The 26,329-nt window shown below is 38.2% G+C and overlaps 1 protein-coding gene across 1 annotated transcript in view; it reads left to right on the forward strand.

Moving 5' to 3' along the window:
* CCDC191 (coiled-coil domain containing 191) overlaps positions 1-26,329 on the forward strand; it is a 100,406-nt gene that overhangs the window by 19,159 nt on the left and 54,918 nt on the right. Inside the window, exons 5-8 of the mRNA XM_082655567.1 lie at positions 160-338; positions 1,809-2,032; positions 5,403-5,556; positions 22,826-23,016. Of these exons, the coding sequence (XP_082511693.1) occupies positions 160-338; positions 1,809-2,032; positions 5,403-5,556; positions 22,826-23,016 (748 nt within the window). The remainder of the gene's footprint in view (positions 1-159; positions 339-1,808; positions 2,033-5,402; positions 5,557-22,825; positions 23,017-26,329) is intronic.

Below are 26,329 nucleotides of genomic sequence, written 5' to 3' on the forward strand. Positions count from 1 at the left end.
CATCCAGTTGGCATTATCAGTTACTATTTATCGAACACTCACAGCTTTGTATTTTTATTGTACCAGGATTATTTACATAAATATGGAAATTGTACTAAAATTAAATTTTAAAAAAATTAAAAATTTTTTCCTTCTTTGTTGTTGTTATGTTTCCCCCAGATTTATGTGGTTATTTGGAGGAGGAAGACGAAAGTACCACCTTTCAAAAATTCATAGACCATCTGCTCCATAAAGACGTGGTAGATTCTGGGATATTGGAAGATCTTGGAATGAATGAAAACCAAGACAAGAAGTGGCAGAAGGATCCTCATCTTACCATGGAGATGAGACATAAGCAGGTGGGAGGGAAAAGCAAAATTAAAATGGATAACAGGAAGCAATTTTTGTGTAACACATTTAATAAGCTTAAATAAAGACTTAGGCTTTATTGTGAAAAAGGGTGCCATCTGTGGTTTGGTTAGAAAGAATAAAAATAAAATATAAGAACTTCAGAAGAAAAATAATGCTCATAAGCTGAGGATAGGAAACAATTTATTTAAGAAAACCAAAAAGAGGAATAATTGATTTTGACCATGAGAGTGGTGAGCTAAACTTTATTAGTTTGGATGTGATACTTCCTATTATAAATATGTAGATTGGGTTTTGCTTGAATTTGGTTTTTGTATTGTGAGATCAAGATATTAATATCATGAATATTCTGGTGAATGTTATAATGATAATTCTTTTCTAGACAGTGGGAAAATTCACTTATTTTGTGATTATAATTTGAAAGGGAGAACAGAGCTGAATTAATCTAGTTCAGCTGTTTTGAATTAGAAAGGCGTATGGAAACTTTATTTTCTCCAAAGGGAATAGTAGGTTATAGGAAAAAGATTCATTTCAACACTTTGTAGAGGAACTTAAGGAAGTCCGAAAGACCAAGTCTTTTCCACATGTCCAGAACCAAGACCAGGGTAGTATTAATGTCTATATGTGTGTATGCTATCTTTTTATAACACTGAATTTCTGATTACTTTAAACCATAATGTATGCCAAAGCAGCACTAAGGATGTGAGAGAAACTGGAGTAGATGCATGATCCTGGTTTGGATTTATGATAAAAGGGAAGAGAAAAGGTTCGGTAAGAGGTAGCAATTATCTAGAAGTCTTATCATAACTGAAGAGTAAGATAAGGGTAAAGTTAAATGAAGCAGGAAGGAAAGGACCACTCCTTAATTCATAGCTAGTCTAAAGAATTGGGTTTGAAAAAAATGATTGTGCTTATTCAGAAATATCTGTGAAGTTTGTGGTTTTGATTTCCAAATATGATCCAGAATCATTGATAAATTCAAATAAAGATAGAATTGAATAAAAGGTCATGATGCTCCTTTAAGGCAGTAAATCACTGTTCTAGCCTTCACAAAGTAGCCTCTCCAAAATATCCTTATTCTTTCTTAAATTATAATTAACATACAGACAGAGCTTAAATAAGTAACAGTAATGTACACCTTGGAAAATCTTATGGATCGAAAATCATTACTAAATAAGAATCCAGAATTTGGCATCCAACCCATTGGATTTTCAGCTTTTCTGTAGTGCCTATCGTTCCCAAATTGTTTGGAGTCATCTCGCCTGACTTCATTTAAAATTTTGTATAGGCCATTACCCAGTAAATAAATGAATTTCCCCTATTTTTCTGATAAACAGTGGGGTTCTGGGCCAAAATATTTCCAAGTAGTTGTATTTTGAACTTCAAAATGTGTTCTAAGGTTTTGCATATCCCTTTCTACTTGAAAGGCTGCATTTCACCCTTGTTGTATTCTCTTTAAGGTAAAAGAAAATCGCTTAAGACGTGAGAAACAACTGGAGCGCCAGAGAATTGAAAAGACCCTGAAAAAATCAGCCTTCTTAGAGGCTCAGTATCTGGTGCAAGAAGAGAAAAAAAGGAAGGCTCTAGAGGCCAAGAAAGAGGAGGAGGAGATTCAAAGGGAGATGGTAAAGCTGCGGAGGGAGATAATTGAGAGGAGACGCACTGTGGAAGAAGCGTGGAAAATGTAAGCCAGCCATGATGAGCAGCGTGAAGTGTTTTTGTTTAAGCAGTCATTTTGGAAGTACTTTAAAGGTCCTTAAAATGCACAGACAATGCACTAATAAAACACAAAAGAGAAATCACCCACTAGTCCACCATCTTAACAAGTTAGCTATTTTCATTTTTCCATGTTTCCTCCTGGTCTTGGTCCCTTTATGAACTTAACTGCAACCATAAAGTACATTTAATTTGTTATTCTGCTTGTTGTAATAACCACATCGCCTGGAGTCCTAAGGTCTGTATATTACTCCACTGAGTTCCTATACCATAATTTATGTAATGACCTCCACTCCCTATACTGGTAAGCATTTCAGCTAATTTCAGATTTTTCACTAATAGTGCAGTGAGCATCCTTAAGCATAGAGCTTTTTCATTCTTTTGAATTATGTTCATAGGAGTATAATTACTGAGGTAAATTGTGTAGGTTTTTTATGACTTTTGAAACATTGCCAAATTCCTTTCCAGACGAGTTGTGCATATTTACACAATTCCTGACAGTGAGCCCCATTCAGCATTGGGGGAGATCATCATTGTCAATATTTTTGCACTTTTAATAGGTATTTTATTGGTTAGTGTGCATCTCTTTGTGTACCTGAACATTTGTAAGGTTGAACACGTTTCCTTATGCACGTTTGCTAATTATGCCTCATTCTATTGTGAATTGCCTCAGTGTCTTATCTTCTGATAATCATACAGAGAGTCACCATTGCCTTACTGCCACTGATAAAGAAAAAGAATATCTGACATAAGAGGGAAATCAAAATGGTCCTCACAGGATGTGGTACTATTGGGTATCCTCATGCAGCAAATGAGCTTCATAAATGAAATAACTAATGTATTTATTCTGAGAAACAGCACTGGTGCATAAACTGCAAAAGCCTTAGGACAATGTGCCTGAAATGCCTGAATACTCAAACTGAGGAGCCAGAAAGACCTATTAGCCTGCCACCCCCTTCCACCCCCATCAGCGTACACAGCTTTTCCCCCTGTGTTCTTGACTGCTCTCATCCTACCCAGTTTAAAACAGCTCGGCGGTGGACGTGCATCTCATTCTTCCAAGTGCCAGGCTGAAGCCTCCTCCAGAGGCCTTTCCTTTCAGAAAGCAATCTCCAGTTTTTTAGTGAGTTCTTGCTAAGGTCAGCCTTGCTCTTCAGATTGTTCTCAAACCCTGAAGAATCTAGGCTGACCTAAAATAAATTGTGAAAACAAGTAATATTTGATGGTAGCAGGAAGCTCTGCTCACAGTGGGCACTCAACAGACATTCACTAACCAGTCATTTCTTTTAAAAGTTAAAAGCTTATCCACATGGGGATATATGTATATGTATAGCTGATTCACTTTGTTATAAAGCAGAAACTAACACACCATTGTAAAGCAATTATACTCCAATAAAGATGTTTAAAAAAATAATAAAAAATAAATAAAAGTGGGCAAAAAAAAAAAAGCTTATCCACAGATACAGTGAAGAAGTGCAGTACTTCTAGGTGGACAGACTGGTTTAAACGTTCCAGAAAGCAATTTGGCAATAAACAATAATAGCCATAAAAATGTTATCACTTGACCGGGGAATTCCAGTCCTAGGAAAACTATCCTAAGAAAGTGATCAGGATCGCTTCTCGGCCTTTTGGCTAAGACCAAGTGTAGAAAGTGATCAGAAATCCAAAGATTTGTACACAAATATAATGAAAATAATATTATTTATAATAACAGACACTAATAAATATTGGAGAAATTAATAAATACTAGTTGTACAATGAAACAGCACCGACATGTTATCAGGGTTTTCTTCTGGGTAGAAATATGGATGGCTTTTATACATCTCCAATGTTGCACAATGAGCAAACATTGCTTTCATAACAGATACGTATTTTGATTTTTTTTTAAAGACTACATCCATGGTATGAGAACTGTATTTCTTTAAATGCTCACTATGATCTGTCTGTAACTATCTAATATAACATTGTTATGGCATTAGTAAGTTTGGAAAGAGTCAATAAAATTTTATTGTTGGTAGGGCTTTTTAAATTTATTTGTAAGGTGTCCTAAATCTGCTTCATTGCATAGTTTCAAAGTATCTTCTCTAAGAGATTTATTGATTACAAAGGGAAAAATAGCAACTTTACACTGGAGAAACTACCTTAACCAAATGATGGTTCATATCACCAGTAATAAGATTGTGTGCCCCCTGTATGATATATGATAATTAATGAATGAATGTCTATAGATTATTCTGTCATCCCTCTCTCAATTTGAGTTTCCACAACTGTAAAGTGAAATTCAGAAAGACTGGTGACTTGCCTGAGTTTTCACAGCTGATTTGTGGCCAGAACCCATGAATCTAGATTCCTGACTAGATGCTATCTTTACTACGTCATTGATAGAATATATACCTTATACACTTACACACACCTGTGTAGTTTAATACACTCCAATAAGAAGGCAATGGCTATGAGCTGGCTTGGATTGCTGAGTGTAAGAGGGATGACCTGGATGAGAAAGAAAAGGTAGGTGAGTGAGAAAGAAATAAGCAGAAATATGAGCAACAAAGTTACTAAGAGATTCTTGTTAACTTGCCTGAAGTCCTTTTCCTTATTGTTACTAAGTTCTGTTTTTTCTCTTTCCAGCTATTTTAGAATTAATATAAATTCCATTTTCTCCTTATTCAGTAACACCTGATTCTTTTATTATTTTTCTTCCGAGAAACCTTGTAAAAACCTTGTGGGAAAAATGTCATTCCTTTCTTACCTGAGGGTCCTGTTTTGTCTACCCTTGTAAGAAGAGAGAGAACTTATGTCTGTATTAGAGAATACCTGATAGTTGTTATCCCTCAAATTTTGATCAAGGTATCACTCAATTTTAAACTCAATAAAAATACTAGGGGCTTCCCTGGTAGCGCAGTGGTTGAGAGTCCGCCTGCCGATGCAGGGGACACGGGTTCGTGCCCCGGTCCGGGAGGATCCCACATGCCGCGGAGCGGCTGGGCCCGTGAGCCATGGCCGCTGGGCCTGCGCGTCCAGAGCCTGTGCTCCGCAATGGGAGAGGCCACAATAGTGAGAGGCCCGCGTACCGCAAAAAAAAAAAAAAAACCTTACTAAAATATATATAAGGCTTTCTCCTTTTCAGAGTACATTATAATTTTATTTCATTTAACTGTATTTTATAAAGGAATAAACTAAATCTCAAAAAAAATCACCCTACTTTGTAGTTTTAGGGCCAGATCTAAAAATCTCTATCTTCTGATGGAAAATTCAGTGTTCATTCCACTATGGTATGTTCTAATTACTCACTGTTAAGTCTATTATTCATAGTTGTGTTTTTTAATTGTTATTAATAGAGAGAAGAAAAAGCAAGAAGAAAATTCTCCAAAAAATCCAGAGAAAGGCATGTTTCAAAGTGTTCATACTCTTCTGGATGAAGAAAAAATGGAAAAAGAAAGAAAGAAGAAACTGAAAGAGTTATTAATCCAAACTTTCAAGGAAAATCACCAGGTAGGAATTGTAATGTCTCTTTCTTCAGCATTCTGTAGCATAAATGACAAAGGGCTCCGTCAGAGATGGACAGTGTAACACTAAGCCCAGCTGAACCTTGTTACAAATACCAAAGTTGCCCACACCGTTTGTTCTGTGCTACCCAGCTGGCTTAGTACACAGGGGAGTGCTTCAGTCCTCTATTCAGGGCTATTCTTATATACTCCATGTGATCCTGGGAAATTGGGGTATGAATTTGGGATGTCTTCCTAAATTACCCTTTTTAGAATTGCATGCAAGTGCTAATGTAGATCTCTGGCAGTTTGAAAGCGTAGCTTCCACTTTGACAGTCTTATGGACCATTGTGTTCTGGATTATTCAGAAGAATTATTCAGAAAGTTACTTGCCTTTTGGTAGCTCAGATCCTAAACAATGACATGTTTGTGCGTCTACTTTTAATGGTCTGCATTTTATTTTACTCTTCTATCCCTTTCTTTAGTTTCACTTTTTGTAAAATTAACTGGCCAATTTTTTATTGACTAACGAGCATCCTCCCCAGGCTACTTAGGCAGAAGTTTTTTTCAGTGAAGTGGGATTGATAACACTATAAATTTGGGGTTTATAAACATTTCAGGTGAAAGGAATTACTTGGAAGATTTGTAAATGAGGTGGTCAGATGAGAAAAGATAAATATGTATATTTTATATCTCCTACAACATCTACTCCAAGGCCTTGGGCGTTGATGAAATTCAGTGAAAGTTAATGGAATGAATGTATAAATGAATGGATTTAACAAGAGAAAAGAATGTCAGGAAGAGATTGAGGGAGTTTGATAAATGTAGGATAGACTAAAAGGGACCTAGAAATTAAAAACAGGCCTGTGAATACGATATGGATAACTAAGATATGAGGGAAAAAGTAAAGTAGTCAAAGCAATTCTTTAAAACTAGACACATTTGATGGTAGCATTTTGATCTGATAGGCAAAAAGTCATAATTATTCAAATATAAACAACGAGTTTGGTCAGAGTTTTGGCTTTAGGAATAGGCAGAGGCAAGTGTGATAGGAGGAACTATTAAGAGTTGGGACTAACATTTTGGGAAAGATGGGCAAAGGCTTTTGGATGCTGCGTCCCCTCCATGAGATGGATGGAGTTAATGTGTCCTCCTACAGTAACAGTTCAGATTTAGAAAATAGGAAAGGAAATGAGTACAGAGGGGGCCATCTTGAGAAGACATAAGGAAAAAGGGCCATGATATGTTTGTTCCCCAACCAATGAGAGATGGATAAGATGTGTGTTCCCTATAAGATTAAGTTTTTAATTTTATTGAAGTCCACTGTGCAAGAAGAAGTAATACAGTCGTCCCTTGGTATCCAAGGGGGATTGGTTCCAGGATCCCCTGCAAATACCAAAATCTGTGGATGCTCAAATCCCTTATATAAAATAGCATAGCATTTGCATATAACCTATTCACATACTCCTGTATACTTTAAATCATCTCTAGATTACTTATAACACCTATGTAAAAAATTAATAAATAGAAACCTGAATTAAGTAGAGTCAGAAGACCAGAAGGGGGAGCTCTCATGCCCTGTGACAATAGCAGAGCCCAAAAGGAAAAAGAAAAACTCTTATTTCCTGGCACGAACTCAGCCAATGAAAAGCCATGGACTCTGCCTACTACAGCCCTCCCAACTTACTTTTCCCTCTATAAGATTTCTCCTCCCCTTGCCCTGAAAGAACTTGCACATGGATTACCAAGGATGGAGATCCCAAATTGAAATTCTTTGCTGATTCCAAATAAATCCATCTTTGCTGGAGTAAACCCTAGCAGTCTATTTGTTCCAGGTCAACACCTAATACAGCATAAATGCTATGTAAATAGATGTAAATACAATGTAAATGATATGTAAATAGTTGCCAGCCCGGCAAATCAAGTTTTGCTTTTTGGAACTTCATGGAAATTTTTTTTTTTCCGAATGTTTTCTATCCATGGTTGGTTGAATCCACAGATGTAGAGCTTGCAAATACAGAGGACTGACTATATATGTTTTAGAAAGAAGTGTTAGGTATGAATTTCAGACACACAAAAAGAGTTTTACAAAATTAGTGGCCTACCAAAACAGATTACTCAGCTTTAAAAGGATCAGCTGGTATATTTAAAAATGAGCCAATATGAATAAATTATCTCTACTTCGCCACAGATTCTGCTTGATTTGAACCTATATTTTTGAATCTTTATTTTGAAATAATTTTAGACATACAGAAAAATGGCAAAAAATAGTACATGGAGTTCCTGAATACCCTTCACCCAGCTCTCCTCAATGTTAACATCTTACATAACCATAGTTTAATTATCAAAACTAGGAAATTAACATTGGTAAAATACCATTAAGTACAATTAACAAGACTTATTAGAATGTCACCTATTTTTCCTCTAAGGTCTTTTTTCTGTTTCAGGACTTGATCTGTAATTTCATGCTGCATTTGCTTGTCGTGTCTCCTTAGTCTCCTTCAGTTTGTAATAGTTCCTCAATCTTCGCTTTTCTTTTATGACCTTGACAGTTTTGAAGAGTACTGATCAGGTATTTTGTAGAATGTCTCTCAATTTGGGGTTTTCCGATGTTCTCTTCGGTTTAGATTGAGATTATGCATTACTAGTAAGAATACTACAAGAAGTGATGCTGTACCCCTGACACTATAATATCAGGTATACTTAATGGTTTCTTTTGTTGTTTTTTCTTTTTTAATTTTTGAATTTTATTTTATTTATTTTTTTATACAGCAGGTTCTTATTAGTTATCCATTTTATACATATGAGTGTATATATGTCAATCCCAATCTCCCAATTCATCACACCACCACCCCCCAACCCCCCACCGTTTTCCCCCCTTGGTGTCCATACGTTTGTTCTCTACATCTATGTCTCAATTTCTGCCCTGCAAACCGGTTCACCTGTACCATTTCTCTAGGTTCCACATATATGTGTTAATATACGATATTTGTTTTTCTCTTTTTGGCTTACTTCACTCTGTACAACAGTCTCTAGATCCATCCACGTCTCTACAAATGACCCAATTTCGTTCATTTTTATGGCTGAGTAATATTCCATTGTATATATGTACCACATCTTCTTTATCCATTCGTCTGTTGATGGGCATTTAGGTTGCTTCCATGATCTGGCTATTGTAAATAGCGCTGCAATGAACATTGGGGTGCATGTGTCTTTTTGAATTATGGTTTTCTCTGGGTATATTCCCAGTAGTGGGATTGCTGGGTCATATGGTAATTCTGTTTTTAGTTTTTTAAGGAACCTCCATACTGTTCTCCATAGTGGCTGCATCAATTTACATTCCCACCAACAGTGCAAGAGGGTTCCCTTTTCTCCACACCCTCTCCAGCATTTGTTGTTTGTAGATTTCCTGATGATGCCCATTCTAACTGGTGTGAGGTGATATCTCATTGTAGTTTTGATTTGAATTTCTCTAATAATTACTGATGTTGAGAAGCTTTTTATGTGCTTCCTGGCATTCTGTATGTCTTCTTTGGAGAAATGCCTATTTAGGTCTTCTGCCCATTTTTGGATTGGGTAGTTTCTTTCTTTAATATTGAGCTGCATGAACTTTATATATTTTGGAGATTAATCCTTTGTCTGTTGATTCATTTGCAAATATTTTCTCTCATTCTGAGGGTTGTCTTTTTTTTTTTAATTTATTTATTTATTGGCTGTGTTGGTTCTTCCTTGCTGCATGTGGGCTTTTCTCTAGTTGCAGAGAGCAGGGGCTACTCTTTGTTGCAGTGCATGGGCTTCTCACCGCAGTGGCCCCTCTTGTTGCAGAGCACGGACTCTAGGCGCACAGGCTTCAGTAATTGTGGCACGTGGGCTCAGTAGTTGTGGCTCACGGGCTTTGTTGCTCCGTGGCATGTGGGATCTTCTCGGACCAGGGCTCGAACCCGTGTCCCCTGCATTGGCAGGCAGACTCCCAACCACTGCGCCACCAAGGAAGCCCCTGAGGGTTGTCTTTTCATCTTGTTTATGGTTTCCTTTGCTTTGCAAAAGCTTTTAAGTTTCATTAGGTCCCATTTGTTTATTTTTGTTTTTATTTCCATTACTCTAGGAGGTGGATCAAAAAAAATCTTGCTGTGATTTATGTCAAAGAATGTTCTTCCTATGTTTTCCTCCAAGAGTTTTATAGTGTCTGGCCTTAAACATAGGTCTCTAATCCACTTTGAGTTTATTTTTGTGTATGGTGTTAGGGAGTGTTCTAATCTCATTCTTTTACATGTAGCTGTCCAGTTTTCCCAGCACCACTTATTGAAGAGACTGTCTTTTCTCCATTGTATATCCTTGCCTCCTTTGTCATAGATTAGTTGACCATAGATGCGTGGGTTTATCTCTGGGCTTTCTATCCTGTTCCATTGATCTATATTTCTGTTTTTGTGCAAGTACCATGTTTTCTTGATTACTGTAGCTTTGTAGTATAGTCTGAAGTCAGGGAGTCTGATTCCTCCAGCTCCGTTTTTTTCCCTCAAGACTGCTTTGGCTATTCGGGGTCTTTTGTGTCTCCATACCAATTTTAAGACTTTTTGTTCTAGTTCTGTATAAAATGCCATTGGTAATTTTATAGGGATTGCACTGAATCTGTAGATTGCTTTGGGTAGTATAGTCATCTTCACAATATTGATTCTTCCAATCCAAGAACATGGTATATCTCTCCATCTGTTGGTATCATCTTTAATTTCTTTCATCAGTGTCTTATAGTTTTCTGCATACAGGTCTTTTGTCTCCCTAGGTAGGTTTATTCCTAGGTATTTTATTCTTTTTGTTGCAGTGCTAAATGGGAGTGTTTCCTTACTTTCTCTTTCAGATTTTTCATCATTAGTGTATAGGAATGTAAGAGATTTCTGTGCATTAATTGTGTATCCTGCAACTTTACCAAATTCATTGATTAGCTCTAGTAGTTTTCTGGTAGCATCTTTAGGATTCTCTATGTATAGTATCATTTCATCTGCAAACGGTGACAGTTTTACTTCTTCTTTTCCAATTTGTATTCCTTTTATTTCTTTTCCTTCTCTGATTGCCGTGGCTAGGACTTCCAAAACTATGTTGAATAATAGTGGCAAGAGTGGACATCCTTGTCTTGTTCCTGATCTTAGAGGAAATGCTTTCAGATTTTCATATTGAGAATGATATTTGCTGTGGGTTTGTAATATATGGCCTTTATTATGTTGACGTAGGTTCCCTCTGTGCCCACTTTCTGGAGTTTCTATCATAAATGGGTGTTGAATTTTGTCAAAAGCTTTTTCTGCATCTATTGAGATGATCATATGGTTTTTATTCTTCAGTTTGTTACTATGGTGTATCACATTGATTGATTTGTGTATATTGAAGAATCCTTGCATCACTAGGATAAAACCCACTTGATCATGGCTTATGATCCTTTTAATGTGTTGTTGGATTCTGTTTGCTAGTATTTTGTTGAGGATTTTTACATCTATATTCATCAGTGATATTGGTCTGTAATTTTCTTTTTTTGTAGTATCTTTGTCTGGTTTTGGTATCAGGGTGATGGTGGCCTCGTAGAATGAGTTAAGGAGTGTTCCTTCCTCTGCAATTTTTTGGAAGAGTTCGAGAAGGATGGGTGTTAGCTCTTCTCTAAATGTTTGATAGAAGTCACCTGTGAAACCATCTGGTCCTGGGCTTTTGTTTGTTGGAGATTTTTAATCACAGTTTCAATTTCATTACTTGTGATTGGTCTGTTCATATTTTCTATTTCTTCCTGGTTCAGTCTTGGAGGGTTATACCTTTCTAAGAATTTGTCCATTTCTTCCAGGTTGTCCATTTTATTGCCGTAGAGTTGCTTGTAGTAGTCCCTTAGGATGCTTTGTATTTCTGCAGTGTCTGTTGTAACTTCTTTTTCATTTCTAATTTTATTGATTTGATTCCTCTCCCTCTTTTTCTTGATGAGTCTGGCTAATGGTTTCTCAATTCTGTTTATCTTCTCAAAGAAGCAGCTTTTAGTTTTATTGATCTTTGCTATTGTTTTCTTTGTTTCTATTTCATTTATTTCTGCTCTGATCTTTATGATTTCTTTCCTTCTACTAACTTTGGGTTTTGTTTGTTCTTCTTTCTCTAGTTCCTTTAGGTGTAAGGTTAGAGTGTTTATTTGAGATGTTTCTTGTTTCTTGAGGTAAACTTGTATTGCTATAAACTTCCCTCTTAGAACTGCTTTTGCTGCATCTCATAGGCTTTGGATTGTCATGTTTTCATTGTAATATGTCTCTAGGTTTTTTTTGATTTCCTCTTTGATTTCTTCAGTGATCTCTTAGTTATTTAGTAACATATTGTTTAGCCTCCATGTGTTTGTGTTTTTTATGGTTTTTTCCCTGTAATTGATTTCTAATCTCATAGCGTTGTTGTCTGAAAAGATGCTTGGTATGATTTCAATTTTCTTGAATTTACTGAGGCTTGATTGGTGACCCAAGATGTGATCTATCCTGGAGAATGTTCCATGCGCACTTGAGAAGAAAGGGTAATCTGCCGTTTTTGGATGAAATGTCCTATAAATATCAATTAAATCTCTCTGGTCTATTGTGTCATTTAAAGCTTCTGTTTCCTTATTTATTTTCATTTTGGATGATCTGTCCATTGATGTAGGTGAGGTGTTAAAGTCCCCCACTATTATTGTGTTACTGTCAATTTCCTCTTTTACAGCTGTTAGCAGTTGCCTTATGGATTGAGGTGCTCCTGTGTTGGGTGCATATATATTTATAATTGTTACATCTTCTTCTTGGATTGATCCCTTGATCATTATGTAGTGTCCTTCCTTGTCTCTTGTAACATTCTTTATTTTAAAGTCTATTTTATCTGATATGAGTATTGCTACTCCAGCTTTCTTTTGATTTCCATTTACATGGAATATCTTTTTCCGTCCCCTCACTTTTAGTCTGTATGTGTCCCTAGGTCTGAAATGGGTCTCCTGTAGACAGGACATATATGGGTCTTGTTTTTGTATCCATTCAGCAAGCCTGTGTCTTTTGGTTGGAGTATTTAATCCATTCACTTTTAAAGTACTGATCAATATGTATGTTCCTATGAACATTCTCTTAACAGTTTTGGGTTTGTTTTTGTAGGTCCTTTTCTTCTCTTGTGCTTCCCACTTAGAGAAGTTCCTTTAGCATTTGTTGTAGAGCTGGTTTGGTGGTGCTGAATTCTCTTAGCTTTTGGTTGCTGTAAAAAAAAAAATTCTCTATCAAATCTGAATGAGATCGTTGCTGGGTAGAGTAATCTTGGTTGTAGGTTCTTCCCTTTCATTACTTTAAGTGTATCATGCCATTCCCTTCTGGCTTGTAGAGCTTCTGCTCAGAAATCAGCTGTTAACCTTATTCAAGTTCCCTTGTATGTTATTTGTCATTTTTCCCTTGTTGCTTTCAATAATTTTTCTTTGTCTTTAATTTTTGTCAGTTTGATTACTATGTGTCTCGGCATGTTCCTCCTTGGGTTTATCCTGCTTGGGACTCTCTGCACTTCCTGGACTTGGGTGGCTTTTTCCTTTCCCATGTTAGGGAAGTCTTTGACTATAATCTCTTCAAATATTTTCTCGGGTCCTTTCTCTCTCTCTTCTCCTTCTGGGACCCCTATAATGAGAATGTTATTGCATTTAATGTTGTCCCAGAGATCCCTTAGACTGTCTTCATTTCTTTTCATTCTTTTTTCTTTCTTCTGTTCTGCAGCTGTGAATTCCACCATTCTGTCTTCCAGGTCACTTATCCTTTCTTCTGCCTCAGTTATTCTGCTATTGATTCCTTCTCGTGTATTTTTCATTTCAGTTATTATATTGTTCATCTCTGTTTGTTTGTTCTTTAATTCTTCTACGTCTTCGTTAAACATTTCTTGCATCTTCCCAATCTTTGCCTCCATTCTTTTTCCGAGGTCCTGGATCATCTTCACTATCATTATTCTGAATTCTTTTTCTGGAAAGTTGCCTATCTCCACTTCATTTAGTTGTCTTTCTGGCATTTATCTTGTTCCTTCATCTTGTACATAGCCCTTTGCCTTTTCATCTTGTCTATCTTTCTGTGAATGTGGTTTTCTTTCCACAGCCTGCAGGATTGTAGTTCTTCTTGCTTCTGCTGTCTGCCCTCTGGTGGATGGGCTATCTAAGAGGCTTCTGCAAGCTTTCTGATGGGAGGGTAGAGCTGGTTGTTGCTCTGGTGGGCAGAGCTCAGTAAAACTTTAATCCACTTGTGTGCTGATGGGTGGGGCTGGGGTCCCTCCCCGTTGGTTGTTTGGCCTGAGGCGACCCAACATCAGAGCCTACCCGGCTCTTTGGTGGGGCTAATGGCAGACTCTGGGAGGGTCACGCCATGGAGTACTTCCCAGAACCTCTATTGCCAGTGTCCTGGTCCTCACAGTGAGCCACAGCCACCCCTGACCTCTGCAGGAGACCCTCCAACACCAGCAGGTAGGTCTGGTTCAGTCTCCAGTGGGATCACTGCTCTTTCCCCTGGTTCTGGATGTGCACAGTACTTTGTGTGTGCCCTCCAAGAGTGGAGTCTCTGTTTCCCCCAGTCCTGTCAAAGTCCTGCAATGAAATCCTGCTAGCCTTCAAAGTCTGATTCTCTCGGAATTCCTCCTCCCGCTGCCGGACCCCCAGGTTGGGAAGCCTGACGTGGGGCTCAGAACCTTCACTCCAGTGGGTGGATTTCTGTGGTATAAGTGTTCTCCAGTTTGTCAGTCACCCATCCAGCAGTTATGGGATTTGATTTTATTGTGATTGTGACCCTCTTACCATCTCACTGTGGCTTCTTCTTTGTCTTTGGATGTGGGGTATCTTTTTTATTGAGTTCCAGTTCTTCCTGTTGATGATTGTTCAGCAGTTAGTTGTGATTCCAGTGCTCTCGCAAGAGGGAGTGAGAGCACGTCCTTCTATTCTACCATCTTGAGCCAATCTCTGTTTTTTGTTTTTGTTTTTTGGTGGCCATGCCATGCGGCTTGTGGTATCTTAGTTCCCTGACCAGTGGTTGAACCCAGGCTCTTGGCATTGAGAGCGCGGAGTCCTAACCACTGGACTGCCAGGGAATTCCACATGACGTTAATAAGTCTTATTACTGTTGATGTTAACTTGGATCACTTAAGATTGTGTCTGCTGGGTTTCTCCACTGTAAAGTTACTATTTTTCCCTTTGTAATTCATAAATGTCTTAGAGGAAATATTGTGAAACTATGCAAATATTCTGTTTATCTGTAAACTTTCACCTATTAATTTTAGCATTCATTGATGGGTCTTGCCTGTAACAATAACTAATGTGATATTTGTCTAATGATGATTTTGTATTTCCCTTCTTGTCTCCATGTATTCATTTAAATTCTTCTAGAAGGAAAAACTGTCCCTTCTCCCCCATTTATTTATTTCATTTATTCAGTTGTTTATTTGTATCAGTATGGACTTGTGGATATTTACTTTATCCTAAGGATTATATTCTAGTATTATTTTTACTTTGTTTCTCAAATTTTTCTAACCTTGGCCACTGGGAAAATTTTCAGGTTGACTCTTTTGCCCTTTCAAAATCCTTTTTTGAAAAAATCCTTTATTTCTCTGGCACCACAAGATGTTCCAGGCTCATCTTATATTTTCCCTGCCCTAGCTCTGGAATCAACCACTTCTATCAATACATGGAACCCTGGTTCCATTTGTTGGAGAATAATATTTGGAAACCAAGATCTGGGTACTAGCTGTGCTCACTGCTACTGGGGTATCATGTTTCTGGGCCCTCTCAGCAGACAGAGCTGGGAAATAGTTGTACATACACTAACTACACATACACACACATTATATTTGTTTCTGTGTCTATCTATATGTGTACACATTAAAATCCATTAAATCATACTGATACATCCAATTCCAGTGCAGCAACACGGGGGTCATGCTCTCCTCCCCTTTCCTTAATTGTCACTTATTTCTCTATCTATCTGTATATATATTAAAATAATTGTGAGTTCATAACAATAACTTCAACCCTAATCTAACACCATAGGTTTTAGTGTAGCCTTTCCCCCTTGCTTGTTTATACCTGGAGCTTATTATCTAAATTATATTTACTTATTTGTTTAGTCCTAGTATACTATAAAAGTAGTTTCAGAATTGGTAACCTATACTGCTGTGGAAACAAATTTACTAGCTACAGTGTAATATTTGTACACTTATTTTTGTTTTCAGCCTTACTCAGCCAAAATTGTTTTCCAGAGTTACTTAGGTTGGTTCTTTTCTTCCCCTTCCCCTTCCATGTGATTATGTTATTCATGTGTATTATTGTTAGTGAACCTCTAATTTAGATTTCCCCAGTGTATGTGGGTATAACTGAGACACAGGGGGAAATCCGCTTTCCACACTCCTCAGGCTTTTACGTAGACTTGGCTGGAGACAGGATGTCCTCTGGTAAACACCACCAGAGTAGCAGGCCCTCTGGGCTCATTATCTTGGTCCCAGTCCACATTCCTAGCCTGGCTGTGATGGAGCTGAAGCTGCCCTTGGGTGATGAAACTTGGATACTCAGCAGCCTAAATATGACCACAGAATAAAAAGCGGGAAAATGCCTACCTGGCTTGCAGTGAGCAGTTAGATAGCAGGAAACTCCTGTCAGCACCCTCAGAATGGTTCACTGGCACAAACCCAATGGCAAACTATATAATTCGCAGGAAGACTTCAAAGAATCTGTTTCTAAGGGTTGCTCTAGTTCAGGCCCTTTTAGGTCCTGTATTCTTTGTGCTTTGACTCTGGGTTTGTTCTGCCAAACAACTTCTTAACATCACATTTGGGCCACATTATTTTTTTGAGTGTGTGGGTCAGAAATTTATTTATTTATTTTTAAACATCTTTATTGGAGTATAATTGCTTTACAATAGTGTGTTAGTTTCTGCTTTATAACAAAGTGAATCAGTTATACATATGTCCCCATATCTCTTCCCTCCTGTGTCTCCCTCCTTCCCACCCCTCTAGGTGGTCACAAAGCACCAAGCTGATCTCCCTGTGCTATGCGTGGGCCACATTATTTAATAGGAGACTTTCTGAGAGAAACAGAGCAGGCTCTCTTACCAAAACACAAGTTCAGGTGCAGCACTGTTCATGCCTCTTTCCCACTCATTTCATTGCCAGGTCTCTTTATTTTGTCAAAAACACTTATTTTTATATAGAAACTTTCTACTTCCATCCTATCCTACTTTCTCTTTGATCTTGCAGTGAAATCTCTTGGGGAGATTCAGCAATCCACATGTCAGTGCTAATTAGCAGAAACAACAAGGGATTAAGTATGAAATTCTTATACTGTTTGGAAAGTGGCCTTCTTAATTCTCACCCTATTCTGAAATACATTTTATGTTTTCTTCAGATAAAAAAATCTATGTTCTTTCCTGCTTGTAAAAGTTGAAAGCAAAGAAAGATGCGTTGACACTAACTAAATCTTAATTCTAGGGGGGGAAGGTTTTGAGTTGCTTGTTTACTACCTCTGTTAGAGGATAAGATAATAATGACCCAAAGGAGGCATTGTTGATGTTATGCTTGTGGCATAGTGCCTTCCAGGAGGCTGCCCTGAACTAAACTGAGGGAATGTGGGAATCCATAGAAGAGAAGCCTGCATTTTTTTTTTTTCTTTCTTTCAAGGTGTTGAAAACTGTAGTTAAGAACCTCATTTATACAGCCTGATTCCTCCCCAAAAATCTTAGTTTTAGCAGGACTGCCTACATAGCACTGAAACACAACCATTCCTGAGCTGAAACATAGCAGTTGCTGCTATCGTCTCAGCAGTGTTGTCTTACGTTTGGGTAAGAAAATGAAGGAAAAACCTCTTTGCAAATAAAACTGCAGAGTAAGAGAAGTGTTGGGCACACACACGAAGAATATTGGGATTCATGTAACTCTCCCCTCTAAACATATTGCCAAGGACATTGTGTGCTGTGCATTTTAGGAGGGCTTTGGTGCATTATTATCTATAACTTCATACAGCCACTCTGTGGAAAATTTCCAAATAAAATTTTGTTGATGTTGGTAAAGAGGTTGTTTAGTTTGTTATTGTACTCTTCCTTACCCTGTGAGTAACCTGGGTTTTCCATTCTCACAGAAGGGACATCGAGAGCCAGTTTACCAAAACATTGCAAGAGTGTTTTGCTTTTCAAAACACCATTTTGATCCCAGAGGTTCTAATTCAAAAGTATCTGATTTTCTTTTTTTTGTCTTCTGGAAAAAGTACTGATTAAATTCTGCTTTTAAAAAGTTAAGAAAAGAGCCTTTGGCATAAGTGAAGCCCATTCTCTAAAATTATGCAGAGTAGAGTATCTTTTCCCCTAAACACTAGAAATTTCAGGTGAATATTTATACGGATCTTAAGAACCATATGGGTGAGGAACAAATGACATCACATCATCGCCTTACTGTCAGAGACCCCTAGAGGTGAATCCAGCATTTGTCTAATATATTCTGAGGTCAGCTGTACTTTTGGCATAGTGTATGTTTGTGGGGCATGCTTGGAGTGGGGAGAATGGGCAGAGAGTGGAGATTGTAGAGGGAGGAAGAAGGTCTAGAAGGGAAAGAAAGATGAAAGAGAAGCTGATGAGCAGTAGTCCTGCCTTCCCTAAAGACATGAGGTCATGGAAATTGGTTCAGGCTTTGTTGGGAAAGGAGCCCTATCCTAGTCAGGTTATAGGCTGTATTGTGGTCATTCTTCTTTAAAAGATCCCAGAGCATTTTATTGGTTAAGAATTTAATATGATGAGACTAAGCAGTTGCTTTCTGAAATTCTGCTACTTCTGCAGTGAAACAGAATTAGATAAATACAGCAATATTATTGATTGAAACTTCTTAGCAGAATTAAGAAGAATTTACAACATGTCCTTTTGTTAGTAATACATATCAATGCATTTATGGGTGAAATGATACAATGTCTGATGTCTGGAATTTATTTTTAAATACTCCAGGAAAGAAAAGTGAGTGGAAGAGAAATGAAACAAAATCAGCATAATGCTGGTAATTTTTGAAGCTGAGTGAGGGGTTTATTCTTCTGTTCTCCTTTTGGGTATGTTTATGAAATTTCTGTAATAGAGTGAGGGTTTTTTTTAAGTTTAAAAAATGAAGGAGAAAAAAATAAATACAGGAGTAAAATGAGCATCACAGCTTCCAGTATATAACAAAAGTAGCTTTTTGTCTGTAGCCAGTGTTACCATTTCACATTGCAGTGGTTGTCAGAGTTTAGGCTTTTCCATGGAACCCAACAGCAAGTCCAGGTCTTAGCACAGTGTGCTGAAAACAATGTATTTTCCCTAATATATTTATCTATAATAGTTATGGGAGTGTATATGGTTGGCGGTAGGGGACACAGTGATTTCCTCTCTTTTCTTTGGGGCAAAATTATGAAAATCAGGGATATGATGGGATATAGGGGACTGCTTTTCAGTGCTGCTTCTTCCCAGGGGCATTCATTTCGTCATGAACAAGATCCTCCTCTCCACCCATCAAATACTTCTTAGCATCTGTGGGGTCTTCTGCCTAGCTGTAGTGGTCCTCAAAAAGGAAAAAAGGAGTGGAGGACGGCTTTCTTGGGTAGTATTAGAGCATCTGTCTGTTCCTTTGGGTCTGGGAGCAGCCAGGAGTCAGCTGGGCCCTTTATCTCCAACCTTTGGTCCTTGTCCAGCGCCCCTTGACCACCAGTTGCACCACAGTTAGTTCCATTCGGCAAAAATAAATTGTAAACTTGTTGACATTTTTGTCCTCTTTACAATTCATTGTTTATTTTTCCATGACTGAGAATTTTGATGCAATTATCACTGAGCTTTCTGACAAAAGGGAAATAGCTGAGGAATTTTGATGAGTTACCCACTTCATTAATCAGAACAAGCATCTCTAGTGACAGGGTTAGAATTACAATGAAGATTAGATAGCAAATTGCTGTTCCACCTAACGTCAATCATTCCCAGTGACAGCAGTGTGATTACACTTCAGGGAAGAGCTTTTCTTGCCAACAAAACGAGGGTAACTCCAGTGCAGGTAATAAATTTAGCAGGGTGAACTGTCATTTCTTCTCTTGAGTGGAATCCTTAATGACCAAATGATGGCTCATGGAAGATTTTGATTTTGAAAGGAGAAAAGCATTTCACTTAAAAACTTTCTAAATTTCACTTTTTAGTATTTTATTTTAAAAATTATTGTAAATATGTACTTAGGAGCAGTTCTTCCTACAGTGATTTTCAGTATTTTACTTACCTGTAACAAGCCTTAATTATCACCACAACTATAATAAAGAGATGGTAGAAATTACTAAAAGAACGCATGACTGTATTTGAGAATCTATCAGAATAAAAACATGGTGCAGAAATAAATACTAGGTAAGAAACGGAGGAAGGTCAGACTAGTTGTCCATCTAGTTCAAATATTAAGTTATGTGGCTTAAGCAGAAGGTGTTCCTCTAATGACCAGTTGTGGTTTTAAATAATAGTTCTTGTTTCAAAGAGCAAAGGGATAGAGCACTGCTGTAGTTCGAGTGTAGAACTGAAGAGGAAAAGCAGGCCTGAGCGCTGCAGGGACGCCACTTGGGGGAGGGTAATAGGAAATGTGAATAGATGGTGACTGTGAACTATGCCACTTCTTGTCCCTTCTAAGTAGGAGTGGAGTGCTAGCATCTTCTCCCAGAGAAGACAGGACCAAGAATGTTTTCCTTTCCCAAGTATTTTCCTCCAAGCACATTTATCGGACTCCTGTTTGCCTAAATAATGTTTGCTGTGAATCAAGAATAACTAAGTGGCTATTCTTGATTCATACTTTTATTTTTTTAATTTAATTTAAATGGGATTGCTGTTTTGAGTAGGCAGGAAAAAAAAACCAATGGCAAGTTGATTTCAAGAAAGCAGTTACTGTATGAGTATGTCACTTTGCTGCTATTAACTTCTGTGCAGTGAAACTGAATTATAGACCTTCAAAACCGATCATTTTGCTCTCACAGTCTAAACTTAAGTATTTTTAAAGAAATATATTGACTATGGCATTTACAGACTCAAATTTTCCCCCTCTTAAATTCAGATATTTTCCAGCAGTGCTTTTCTACTGTAGTAAGTTGTATATCAACTTTCAGAAAACAAGCAAGTAATTTGTTCTTCCTCTTTAAAAGAGACTTTTTGCCTAGTAGATTAGGGTCATCAGGATGCCTGAATGTTTTGGATTTAGCCTTAGGTATACCACTAACTCTTTGCTTTGTGAATATAGTCATTATTCGTTCTCTATTTGAAGTTTGGCTTGGTAAGGTAAATCATAATATCTGCAGCCTCTCTATTTTGTAATGATGGTCTATGAGTCAATAAAATAGCACATGTGAAATGCTTTGGACTAGAGAAAAAAAATGTGGAAATCCAAGAAGGACACTATTAATAGTGCTATTATTGTCAAGGTGGATTATATTTGTACTATTTAATCATTAGAAATATTCCAGGAGTTAAAATTAGAGATAAGTACCCATACATAGACTATTTCATCAAGTCTTTTAAGAATCTCTTAAATGAATCTGGTAAATAGATAGATTTTCTTTTGACTATGGTGCACAAGTTAACACTGTTGGTTTTTTTTCCCCATGCTGTATTTTGTGGGATAGATAAGCAAATAATAATGCAGAAAGCATACCCTCTCAACCAGGAAGCTGTGTGTCTTTTCCTTGTTATGACTGAAGGCATATCTTATATTCAGCAAATTTCCCTTCATTCATTCCTCCCTTCCTCCCTGTTCTCTTGCTCTCTCCCTCCTTCCCTCCTTTCCTTCCACAGAATCTAAGGCAAAGGTCTAGGAAACGTGCCCTCGTTTGACATAATGGAAAGGGAACAGGGCTTTTTAAAGACTGCCATGGTTTCTCCTAATGGAAAATTATACTAAAGAAGATTTTGTAGTTTGTCTAAATGGGAATATAATTGGTTTCTTTTGTAGAAAATATTTCAGGCCAAATGGGCTATTTCTAAGTCTAGCCTGTGCTCTCTCATGTTATTGGTCTTTTAATTTATGTATTCTCTCTCCCTATAACCTTTCAAAAATAGAGATTATATCTTAAACAACTTTTTTCAGAATTCCCAAATTCAAACACAGCTTACTAAATGTTGAAATAGTGAAAGACAAGTATTTTTAAAGAGAAAGAAGCAATAAATAGGGCTGACCCTGATATGGCTACCAAGTTCTCGAAGCTGGTCAGCAGGCATCTCCTATACCTCCCAGAGTCACTTCCTGTGAGGTTACTTTGTGTTTCAGTGTTCCTCACACATGGTACTCTCAGATCTGCCAGTCCCTCCTTCTGGAGGCTCACAGTCTCGTGGAAACTGGTAAACAGGTGATTATAACACAGTGTGATGACCATTTTGACTAAAGAAAGCATAGGTTGCTCTGGGAACACAGTGGAAGGGCACTTACATGTGGGGAGAGTGATTGGTATTAGGAGGGCTTCCTGAGAGAGGTGACTCTTGAAATAGGCAGAGAGAGGGCAGAAAAGGACAGAGAAATTACTATGACCATAGATAGAAAAGCACAGAACAGTGTGGTTGGTATAAGACCAAGAGCTGAAAGTAATTTGATATAGTAGGAGCATAAAGTTTGCTGTGAAGATAGAAGATGTAGGCAAGGCCTAGATCGCAGAGATTTTCTTAGCCTAGGACCGTAAGTACTTCTCTGGAGACATGCTTAGGGTCAGTAGACCTTGTCTGATTTGTTGTCAGATACATATAGTGGAAGAACACAAGCAGCCCGCGTATCTAGCTTCTGTAGGAGTGTTCACCAAAGCCCTGACGTGGTCAGTGGTAGCCCAGCTGAAGCTGTTTTTAGCCATCTTGTTCCCAGGGACCAGAGACCCCATTCCATCCTGTGGGATCTCCCATGTTCATTTGTGCAGGACATCAGTGGTGATAATGGTTAATGGTATTTTGAACTCTAAGACAGCCTGGCAGGGGAGATCTGTTGGAAGCAGGCCTTTCAAGTCTCTCAAACAAGCCCCTTAACTTAGATCTTAGTTGTGACAGTTACTCCAGCTCTGCATAGGACTGGTGCCTTACAATGAGAATTAAATGTTTTAGTTTGCCATGAGGCTGATAGTGCCTTCGTTGCATGGCTTGAATCTTTCTTGTCATTTGAGCATAAAACAATTGTCTGTTCCCCTTCCATCAAGACAACAGTTCCTAGATTTGTTAGAAAAAGTGTGAGGCGGATATCTGAGGACAGGGTTCTTAATAGTAGATATTAGAAACCCTAGTACTGATTTTCCAATGTTTCCATTGCAGTGTCAAAAACGGTATTTCTCTGCCTGGCACAAGCTGATTCTTGATCATAGGATTAAGCTGGGGAAAGCTGGGACCCTGTCTGACTGGAAGTTGCAACTGAAGGTCCTGCGGGCCTGGAGAGACTACACAAGATCCCAGAAGTTGAGGCGGGAGACTCAAGCCATGGAAAATGACCTTAGGGAAGAAAACAGGTACTATTACTTATGCCATGAAAATCCTTCTAGTATGTTTATGTAGGACATCTTTCCTCCTGAAGAATCCAGAAATAAGCTCTAAAAATGCTTTTCACTGGAATCATCTCATCTACTTATAATATATGATAATCACTGTTTTTCTCTGTTACATCCCAAACTAGAAAATTGTAATGGAAAATTTAAGCGAAAAAAAAATTTTGATTAAAATATACCAATGTACATGCTTTCCTATTTTAAGGAAGCAAGTATTATGCTTTTTCCCTTATCCTTTGATGTAGTATCATTGCACTCTGGACCATCTTACAATTTAGAAGACAGAATTTGGCTTATGCGGTAGTAATTCTCATTGAGAGAAATCACTGTCTGCACACAGAATGTTAATTAGGGAGACAGGGAACATTCATCTGGGAAGGCAGACCTGGCAAGGGTGATTTCTCCCTTCCCCCACACCTTCTTTAGATGTTTTGGACACCTTTATATCAGCTCCCTCTTAGGCTTGTGAATGACACAGAATTTGCCTTCAAATAAAACTTTCTTTGTTCCTTCATCCTAAAATCAAATACATTTTCTTCTTTTCATTTCCAAGGTCAACTTTGCATTCTTGAACCGAAATCATAGATGTAGAGGGAGCCATTTGTTTATTGGTTGGGGGAGCTGGAGGGAGCAGTTCACGGTCTTACGTTTAATCACTTTTCTACGAGCAACTCTGTTATTCCTTCTGGGTGAAAAATTGGATGAATGGTATGTGAAAGTATCGTCATGTAGAAGGGAATGGCGCCCCCTGGAGTTGTGCATTCCTGTGACAGCATCAGGCCCTGGGGAGAATACTTAGGAGCCTGACACATGGCCCCTTGTCCTCAAAGAACTCAGTTTTGTGGGGAAAACGAGATCTAGAAACAGTACAGGTATGGATTAACATCATAAACTTTGTAATGCATCTCCTTCTGCTGCTGAGAACTTAGTAGAGGGAAGTAACTGGGGAGGCTCCTACAGAGTGTCCGGAAAGGCTTTATCAGGAAGATGGGTCTTGCTGGGCTCTGAACAGTAAGTAGGATATTCCTAGGTAGAAAGAGGGAGATGAGATAATGGCATTACGTGTGGCTGGAAATCATCAAGCATGTGGTTGTCAAGTTCATCAACTTGTGGAAGGCCTTAAATGCTAGGGCAAGGAGTTTAGGCGTTCTTAGGTAAATAAAGGTGAATTCCTGAAGGTTTTTAAGCAGGAGGGTGACCTAGACAGTTTTCCTTTCCTACACTATGCTGGGGGAAATCTTCAGTGGGGAAAAAAAAAAAGCTCTTTCACAATTTATGTCTAAATTTTCAGGACCTAGTGATTGACCCAGGGAATTGGGATGATAACTTACTCAAAGCTGGATTTGTTGGATAAAGAAGAGAAACTGGAGGTGTTGGAAAGGGGAAGCATCATGAGTGAGGGCATAGAGGGAGTGGCAACTAAGATGTTGAAGGTAAAAGTGGTCTATGAAATTTACATGCCAGAAGAAACTTGTAGAAGAAAAATCTGAAGAACTTCAGATTCCATTCCAATTAAACTATTTAAATATAAAAGCACTAAATGGGGATTTCATAATAGCATTATGTGCCAATTTTTTTTAAAGATCCTCTTAGAACTTCTTGTCTCATATCTGTGAATTATTTTCAAGTGTCTATTTTTAAATGTTCAGAATGGGTGCTACATTTTTTTAACTGTCAGAGTTAGAAAATATTTAACTTATAATAATTTTTTTTACTATAAAACTTTAGAGCAAAAAGTTCTTAGAGTAGGAAAGCACCTCAAGGAGCATCTAATCCAGCCCCTCATTTTACAGATGATAAAAGTAAGGCACAAAAAGGATAAACAACTGTCTCAAGTCATAAAGTTACGAGTAGCCAGTCCAGGACTAGAGCCTGGTCCTTTCGATGCTGAGTCAGATGCTTTTTCCTATAACATGCTGCTCCTAGTTAAATAGCATGTAGGTGATGGCTCCCTAAGACAGTCATGTTTTTCAGTTATATTGCAGTTGACGTCAGATGATTATAGATGTAAAACAAGAGCAATAATGAACAAATAACAGGTTATGCTAGAAACATATAAGAAAGGAGCTATTAGATACAAACTGTCCTTCATGCTGCTTTCCTACAGATCCCAGGCTCTCTGCATGTTGTTCTTTGTTCTAGAGATTGTTTTAGGAAATTGTTAGGTGATTTTGTTCAAAGAAGGTTGGAATAATAGAGGTGGAGAAAAAAGCTCAAAGGTAGCTACTATCAATACAAGCAGAAACCAAGAAATGTCAGTGGGATCGGGGGTGTCAGAAGAGCTAGGACCCTCTTTACCGTGCTCATCAGAGTCTCTCCCAGTTCCTCTGTGTACACCAAATACATAATTGTTGAATAATAGGTGAGTTAGTGGATGAATGAAGAGCTCAGTTGCTTCCTCTCCTGCAATTTAACTCCATAACATTTTCAAGCACTTTTTTCTAAATAGTGAGATCGAGGGATAGAGCGCATTTATTGTAGATGGGTTGCTCATTGTAGCAACTAAACTCTTACCAGATTGGCAAGACATAGGTGGTTCTTTGGCCCATCCACCTGGACATGGAAATCATTTGCTGTGTCTGTTTCTCAGATGTCAGCTGTGTCCTTAGCCTCCAGCTCTTGAATCCGCATTTGTTTTTGCCACTTGGGCTTTCCTCTTACTGGCTATGTAGGGCCCAGCCTTTTGGGCTTCTTTCTTTGCCTTCTTTCCTTTTTGTTCTTCCCACTTTCTCTCTGGAGCAACAACAGATCCCTCGCTTCTTCTCATTCATGATTTAGCCACCATATTTTCTTTTTTATAAATTTATTTATTTATTTATTTTTGGCTGCGTTGAGTCTTCGTTGCTGCGTGCGGGCTCTCTCTAGTTGCAGTGAGCGGGGGCTACTCATCATTGCGGTGTGCAGGCTTCTCATTGCAGTGGCTTCTCTTGTTGCAGAGCATGGGCTCTAGGCACATGGGCTTCAGTAGTTGTAGCTCGCGGGCTCTAGAGCGCAGGCTCAGTAGTTGTGGCGCACAGGCTTAGTTGCTCCGCGGCATGTGGGATCTTCCCAGACCAGGGCTTGAACCCATGTCCCCTGCGTTAGCAGGCGAATTCTTAACCACTGCGCCATCAGGGAAGTCCAGCCACCATATTTTCTTACCGAGCCTGTGCTCAGAGTCTCACTCCACTCCAAGGTCATCCATGTATTTCTTCTAAAAAATGTACCTTGCTTTCCCTAATAGGAATTTTTGTCCGTCTCTTTTCTTTTAAAAGTAGTTATGGTAATGGTGTTATAA

The sequence above is a fragment of the Grampus griseus genome (assembly GCF_964374135.1).
Source record: "Grampus griseus genome assembly, chromosome: 5".
NCBI lineage: Eukaryota > Metazoa > Chordata > Mammalia > Artiodactyla > Delphinidae > Grampus > Grampus griseus.